Genomic DNA, 8,715 nt, shown 5'->3' with positions numbered 1-8,715 from the left:
CTTCTTAGGATATATTCCTAGAAGTGGGATCACTGGGTCAAATGGCAACTCTACTTTTCATTTTTTTTTTCAGAAAATTCCACACTGTTTTCCATAGTGATTGTACCAGTCTGCATTCCCACCAGCAGTGTACTAGGGTTCCCTTTTCTCCACATCCTCACCAGCAGTTGTTGCTTGTTGACTTATTAAGGGTAGCCATTTTGGCAGGTGTGAGGTGGTACCTCATTGTCATTTTAATTTCCATCCTCTGATAATTAGTGATCTTGAGCATTTTTTTATATGTCTCTTGGCTTTTTTTTAATGCCCTCTTTAGAGACATGGGAACAGACTGATAGATCTCAGAAGAAAGGGTGGAAGGGAGTCAGGAAGAGATTAACCATAGAACTTATATGCATATATGCATAGCCCATGGACACAGACAATGGTGAGGTGAAGGCCCAGGTGGGGCAGGAGCAGTGTGGAGGGAGCAATGGGGGAAAAATGGAGGATTTCTGTAATACTTTCAACAGTAAAAATAAATTTTAAAAAATGATACTTTAATTTGTGCTCAAGATCTTTCATGTTAAGACTAAATAATAGGCCTGTCACTTTATTTTATAGGAAATAATCCTGTTTATATGGTTTTATAAAAAAGATGTGTTTTATCTTTACCCTCATTTTTAAAACCTAGAAATTTTAAGAATGTTAGACAATATCACATGAAATTATTGAAAACGAACTCAGAAGATGTTCAGTGACCTATATATTAAGCAATCAGATATAAACAGGATTTTAATTTTTTCTAAATGTTCAATCATATAATTTTTAAATGCCATTTTAAAATCTAAGTTATTTGATAGCAATTGAGTTTTAATTGCTCAAAAGTATGTTCCAACATAGTTATTAAAGGAATCACTGATTGCCTGAGGTAGATAGATAAAATTTAAACCTCTACACATTACCTTTCATTGATCCAGTTGACACAGTATATTTTAATTTTCATTCCCCTTGTTTATTAGCCAAAGGCAGTTTGCATAACTTTATAATCATGACTCATGATGTGCACCAATTGGTTTTATTAAAAAAAAACCAAAGTGTTTATTAATATTGCTTAAGAATCATTGCCATTTTACATTTGTATAGGTCAGTGGTCAGCAAACTGCGGCTCGCGAGCCACATGCGGCTCTTTGGCCCCTTGAGTGTGGCTCTTCCACAAAATACCACGTGCGGACGCACATGTACAGTGCGATTGAAACTTCGTGGCCCATGCGCAGAAGTCGGTATTTTGTGGAAGAGCCACACTCAAGGGGCCAAAGAGCCGCATGTGGCTCGTTAGGTGAATGTACTGGTATATTTAAGGCAAAAATAATATCAAAAATACTATCAGTTAATCTTTATGAAGAAGTTGCTAAAAACTGGACTTTTTATTTAGTACAGGGTATAATAATTTTTAAAGAAATATTCTATCGATAGACATAATTGAATTTTTTAGTGTTCAATTTAGATTCATTCAAGAAGGTGCCTGTTTGTTATTCATTTGTCATATGCCCATCATACGTGCATTCTGAAAAGTAGTTAAAGCAACTTTTTCATTGATGATAATTGAGAAGGTGATGAAGCATGCTTTCTGGAGGTTGCATGCATATAACTTTCTAACTTTTTTCTTGAATCCAGCATAAAGCACTAAATATTGATCTATCACTGAACCTAAGATACCTCATAATGATAGCCTCTAAACCCACTTAAGGTATTAAGGAACTTCTTTAGCAAATGTAAGTCTCTCCCTGCACCTTGGGTAAGAATTCTTAGCACAGGCCTGGATGGCATATGGAATGATGAATACGGCATGGCTTTGGGGTTGGGAAGAGTAGATTCATATTTTAGTTCTGTTCTTAACAGCTGGATAAAACAGCCTTGCTTTCCTAATCTGTAGTATGGAATCCCAATTGTTTCTGCTTCACAGGGATGTTGAGAAGACTGAGCTAAAATGTAATGGCAAAAACTTTCATCTGATTAGAAAAAAAGGCACATGGCTCTAGCTGGTTTGGCTCAGTGGAAAGAGCATGCCTGCAGACTAAAGGGTCCTGGGTTTGATTCTGGTCAAGGGCACATGGCTGGGTTGTAGCCTCGATCCCCAGTGTGGGGCGTGCAGGAGGCAGCCAATCAATGATTCGCTCTCATCTTTAATGTTTCTATCTCTCTCTCCCTTCCTCTCTGAAATCATTAAAAATATATTGGGGGGAGAAAAAACAAAAAAGAAAAACAGGCACATGAACTAGTAACTACTAGTATTTATAATAAAATAAGAACAAGATAGAGCTAAAATCAGTGTGCTGTAGGAAGGAAGTTATGGGAAAGATCAATTTTTACATAGAGCTAATTATAATTTTTAAATTTTATTGTGATAACACAATATGAGCTGTATGTTCTTAACAGATTTTTAAGTGTTCAATACAGTGCTTTTTAAAAATTATTATGCTACATACATATTTTGATATATTTCCTTTATCTTTTTTAAAAATATATTTTTATTGATTTTAGAGAAAGAGGAAGGGAAAGGGAGAGAGAGATAGAAACAATGGTGAGAGAGAAACATTGATTGGTTGCCTCCTGTATGGCCCCCACTGAAGATTGAGCTCACAATCCGGGCATATGCCCTGATTGGGAATTAAACTTGTGACCTCTTGGTGCATGAGTTGATGCTCAACCACTAAGCCATACTGGATAGGCTCAGTACAGTGTTTTTGATTCTAGTCACTATGTTGTAGAGCTCTCTAGAGCTTCACCTTACTTAACTGAAAATTTATGCCTATTGATTAGTAACTCCCCAATTTCCCTCTGCCAGCCCCCAGAAACCACCTTTCCACTATTGCAGTGGTTCTCAACCTTCTGGCCCTTTAAATACAGTTCCGCATGTTGTGACCCAACCATCAAATTATTTCCGTTGCTACTTCATAACTGTAATGTTGCTACTGTTATGAATTGTAATGTAAATATCTGATACGCAGGATGGTCTTAGGTGACCCCTGTGAAAGGGTCATTTGACCGCCAAAGGGGTCTCGATCCACAGGTTGAGAACCGCTGCATTATTGGATTCTATGAATTTGACTATTATTGATATCTCATATAAGTGGAATCATGCAGTAATTGTTCTTCTATAACTAACTTGTTTCACTTAGCATAATATCCTCAAGGTTCATTCATGTTGTAACATATGTCAGAATTTTGTCCTTTTTAAGGCTGAATAATATTCCATGGTATGTATGTAGCACACTTTAAAAAATCTGTTTATCTGTTTCCACAACTTGGCTATTATGTATATAGTACTGCAATGATCATGGGGATGCTGATATTTCATTGAGTTCCTGACTTCAAATATTTTGAATAAATACCCTGAAATGGGATTGCTGAGGTTTTGTAATTAATTTTTAAGGCATTAGAAAGTGGATGAGGTTAGACATGATACTTTACTGGTAGAACTTGGTTATTTCTGATCATCACAAGTTTATTATAACTGTGCCCTGATTTGATTTTTATCTAAGAAAGTTGGTTTAAGTGTGGCAGTCAGGAATGTTCAGGTTTGATGTTATTTTGATGGACGTTTTACTTGTTCTAACACCTTTCCTCTGTATATTGAAGATAATATACAAATATTGCCTATACAGAACTAAATATTCTGCCTGCGTAAAGCCTTAAGGGTATTATAAGCCTTGAGTTTGCCAAGGACTTTTAACCAGTTTCATTTTCTTTGTAAAAATATTAATTAGAAATCAGGTATAGTAAAATTAAATACATTTTTATGAACCTCCATTTCTCCAGTCATAGATGTCATAATGATCCTCTACCAAGAATAAACATTTTAAGAGCTTCATGTTGCTTCTTTCCACCAACATTTAAAAATGTCTACTGTGCCAGGAAAGCACATATAATTTTAACTTTGTCAATAAAGTAGAATTAAAAAATAGTCAAGGTTAGGTACCAATGTTTAAAATAAAAGGGGATAAGGTGGCATAAAAGGTAAAAATTTGAAGAAGAGATGGCAATTAAGAAAGGAATTATGGTAAGAATCAATAGAAATTAGTTATAATAGATTAGGTTGACACTCAAAACATTTTTATTTTAATCCTGCTTGTGTATTAGCCAAAGGCAGTTTACATGCAATTACAGTGATGACTCATGAGGTACAATTGCTTTTCAAAAAATGACATTAATATTGTTTCAAAATTGTTTCCTTTCATAATGCATACATTAGAATTAAGGTAAAACAGTATTTTAACTGTAATTTTTATAAACAAATCACTTCAAAAACTGGAAATTAATATTTTACCATAGTGCTTAATATATAACACTATTAGTTATGAATAATGTAGAAGGCAGGGTCTGTCAGCAAGGTACTAAAAGCTATAACATTATTCATTTAAAAAATATATTTTTATTGATTTCAGAAAGGAAGAGAGAGGGAGAGAGAGATAAAAACATCAATGATGAGAGAGAATCATTGACCGGCTGCCAGCAACCTGGGCATGTGTCCTGACCAAGAATTAAACCATAACCTCCTTGTTCATAGGTCGATGCTCAACCACTGAGCCATGCCAGCCAGGCTATGACATAGTTTAAAGAGCACATCTTATAAATAGTAACTAAATTTGCCAATTGGCTGTTTTAAGATAAATCTCATTTTTGGTTTCTCTTTTAGTATTTGGGTAATGGGTTTAATACTGTGTTGTTGTAAGGAGTAGAGGAGGCAATGTGTGAAAAAGTGAGGTGCTATAGACAAAGCATAGATCAGGTAAACATGACTATTGAGGACCTAAGAGGAAAATAGTGTAGGTTTTGCAGAGACAAGCAACTTGGCCTCCATAATCTCCCACTTGGACTGCTTCAATTGCCTTTTGACCGCTTTTGTCATGAAGCATTTATTCTCGTCCAGGCAGCGTGGCTCAGTGGTTGAGCATAGACCTATGAACCAGGAGGTCATGGTTTGATCCCTGGTTGCAGGCTCGATCCCCAGTTGGGGGCGTGCAGGAGGCAGCCGGTCAATGATTCTCTCTCATCATTGATGTTTCTATCTCTCTCCCTCTCCCTTCCTCTCTGAAATCAATAAAAAAATATATATTTTTAAAAGAAGCATTTGTTCTTTACACAATGTAAACTAGATTCCTTCTCTTCCACTTAAGTTTCCATTGTGCTTAGACCTAATCCAAACTCCCTGTTCTAGTTTCCAAACTCCAAAATTATCTGCACCTACTTATCCCTTTGACCGCATCCACACTTTCCCCTCTTGTTTACTGGGGTTTAACAAACCTGGCCTTTTGTTTTCTTCGCTTCTCCAAGATGTCAAGCTTATTATAACCTTTAGGCTTTTGCATTAATGTGTACCTCTGTTTGGAATGCTTTTCCCTGGTTGTACATGGCTGGTTTCCTCTTGTTATTTAGAGTTGTCATGTTATTAGAGGGGCTTTCCATGGCCATCTCTTCTTAAATAGATACCCAGTAACTATGAAATCTCCTCACTTAATTATATCAACAGCAAATATGGCTAACTATAATTCTTTGATGTTTTGTTTATTGAGAGAGTATTTAATTTTTCTGCGTCCTTTAAAATGTAAGTTCTATGGGAGGACAAACTTTTTCTATGTTGTCCACCAATGTGACCCCAGAACCTGGAATGATATTTGCCACATAAGAAATACTAAATAAATATTTATTAATGAATGAATTAACATTGGCTGGATGAGAATATTGTGTTAATGATTCATCTCCTGGATAAGCCAATCTTAAAGAGTAAGCCTATTAAGCCCAAAAGTTGCTGTATTAATCCAAGTATAAGATGATGAGAATCTGGCATATTGATCCTTAGTCCTTTAAGAAACTAATAACTAATGGTCTTTCTTCATAAATTCACATAGGTATATAAAAAAATTATGCACACTGTAGATTCACAGATTCTCTATCACTTCCCCATAACTCCATGGATCCTTGAATAAACAACTATTGTCCACACACACTACTTCATTAAGAGGACATGGAAAGGAAAAGAAATATCTGAGGGACATTTTAAGAAAAAAAAAACCCACAGTATTTTGGTTACTAACTTAAGGGACAATTAGAACAATGATGACATTAAAGTATCGAATTGAGCAATACAGGTGATGTTAGGTTGACAGTTTTGGATTTGTGAACCATTGGCAATTAGAATTAGAGACCCATAATTCAGGTAGAAATTTGAACTATGAAGCCAGGTTTAGGTAGTCAGTGGAAAAAATAATTAATGGAATTATGACAATTTTGCTTTTCAAAGGAGTTTGTATATACATTTAGGGGATGGCAAAAGAAAGAAGCCCAATTAAAAGAGAAAAATATAAAGAATTCTGAAAAGTAGGATGAAATTATGGCAATACATTATCACAAAAATGAAACACTAGGGAACTTAAGCATTGTGAGCGTTTAAGTGTCATGTCAGAATATGGGCACATATGAAGTAAACTGAGCTGGCTTCATGGATCAGTAGATCTGAAAAGCAGTGTCCCTGAAGGGCTAGAAAGTAAAAATATTTGTCATGTTTGAGAGGCAAGATGTACCAATGGTTTTGTGCATAATTGCGGGAAGGAGAAAACGGAAGGTCTGTGCTGAGCGTCCCGTTCAAAGCTGAGAAGGGTGAGGTCACTTTAAAAAAAACACACACACACACTTTCCCAGAGTGCTCTGCGCCGCGAAGAGGCGGCTTCCGGGACTGGCGGCATTTTTGACCGTTGGCTGGAGCCGGAGTAACAAGATGGCGGCATCGGCGGACTGAGGGGTCCGTCCCGGCGGGAGCCGGCAGCAGTGGCGGTGGTGGTATCACCGCCCTAACTCACCGCACCCCTTTTCCAGCCCGCGACGTCGTCGCTGCGAAAAAGGTGAGGCACTGGCGGCCGCCTTGACACAAGCGGCCCAGCCTAGGAATCGCGAGAACCCCGCCTAAACTGTAGATACCTCACTGGGCGGCAGTGATAGGGTTCCGCTCGTCGAATTCGGATACCCTGTGACGTCAGCCACCGACGTGTTCCGTTCCCTTCCGCCGCCCTCGGGGGGCCAGCCCGGAGGCCCGCGTCCTCCTCTCTGAGGCATCTAGGCGTTGGGGCTGGGCCCAGCCTCCGTCTTTGTCTCCCAAGATGGCGGGCAGCAGCGCCGGCTCCCAGGCCGATTTCGTTGTTGGTGAAAAGTATAAACTGGTAAGGAAGATCGGGGCTGGCTCCTTTGGTGACATTTATCTGGCCATCAACGTCACCAACGGCGAGGAGGTGGCGGTAAAGCTAGAGTCGAAGAAGGCCAGGCACCCGCAGTTGCTGTACGAGAGCAAACTGTATAAGATCCTGCAGGGCGGGGTGGGCATCCCCCACATGCGGTGGTACGGGCAGGAGAAAGAGTACAATGTGCTGGTCATGGACCTTCTGGGGCCCAGTCTGGAAGACCTGTTTAATTTCTGCTCCAGAAGGTTCACCATGAAAACTGTGCTTATGTTAGCTGACCAGATGATCAGTAGAATTGAATATATACATACAAAGAACTTCATACACCGAGACATTAAACCCCATAACTTCCTCATGGGCATCGGGCGTCACTGTAATAAATGTTCAGAAACTCCAACAGGGAAGAGGAAAAGGAGCATGGCTGCAAGTACTTCTCAGGACACATCTTTATCAGCATTAAACCAGTTATTCATGATTGATTTTGGTTTGGCCAAAAAGTACAGAGACAACAAGACAAAGCAACACATACCATACAGAGAAGATAAAAACCTCACCGGCACCGCCCGATATGCTAGCATCAATGCGCATCTGGGTATTGAACAGAGTCGCCGAGATGACATGGAATCCTTAGGCTATGTTCTGATGTATTTTAATAGAAGCAGCCTGCCATGGCAAGGTCTAACAGCTGCCACAAAGAAACAAAAATATGAGAAAATTAGTGAAAAGAAGATGTCCATTCCTGTGGAAGTTTTGTGTAAGGGGTTTCCTGCAGAATTTGCCATGTACTTAAACTACTGTCGTGGGCTGCGTTTTGAAGAAGCCCCGGATTACGTATACCTGAGGCAGCTATTCCGCATTCTTTTCAGAATTCTAAATTACCAATATGACTACACGTTTGATTGGACGAATTTACAGCAGAAAGCAGCACAGCCGGAGGCATCTACAAGTGCGCAGGGTCATCAGGCCCAACCCCCAACAGTGTCTAAGCATGAATAAAGAAACAGGAGGAGTCGTGCAGATGATCGGAGCAGCATTTGTTTCTCCCCAAGTCTAGACATTTTAGTTCATATGTACACTAGCCAGTTGTTGTGGACAACCATTTACTTGATGTAAAGAACTTAATTTCAGTATAAACTGGCTCTGGCCAGCATTGGTGATGCTGTGTCCCGAGTTGTAGCCGCTGTAATTGTGAATATTAACTGAGATAGTGAAACACGGTGTCCAGTTTTCTATTGCATTTCTTCAATTGGAAAAGTTACTAAATGTTTGACACCATAAATTGGTGGAGAAATTGTGCATATGCCAATTTTTTGTTAAAATTGTTTTCTTTGAACTATAGTGCTTTGAGATCTCATTTCAGAAGAACAGCATGAACAGTCTTCAGCCGCAGTTGTAATGGTTGTAAATGCTCACAATTGTGCATTCTTAGGGTTTATCCACCCCTGGGGTTTGCAAGTTACTCACTTAAAACATTCTTAAAATGGTTGGCTTCTTGTTTGCAAGC

The 8,715-nt window shown here is 38.7% G+C and overlaps 1 protein-coding gene across 1 annotated transcript; it reads left to right on the top strand.

Moving 5' to 3' along the window:
- The first annotated feature begins 7,133 nt into the window (after window positions 1-7,133).
- LOC102240976 (casein kinase I isoform alpha) lies at window positions 7,134-8,207 on the top strand. Its single transcript, XM_005878172.1, has one exon. The coding sequence runs from the start codon at window positions 7,134-7,136 to the stop codon at window positions 8,205-8,207; it is 1,074 nt and encodes a 357-aa protein (XP_005878234.1).
- Window positions 8,208-8,715: the final 508 nt, after the last annotated feature.

This window comes from Myotis brandtii, unplaced genomic scaffold (assembly GCF_000412655.1).
Source record: "Myotis brandtii unplaced genomic scaffold, ASM41265v1 scaffold548, whole genome shotgun sequence".
Lineage (NCBI taxonomy): Eukaryota > Metazoa > Chordata > Mammalia > Chiroptera > Vespertilionidae > Myotis > Myotis brandtii.
This window is presented reverse-complemented; position numbering and strand designations above follow the sequence as displayed.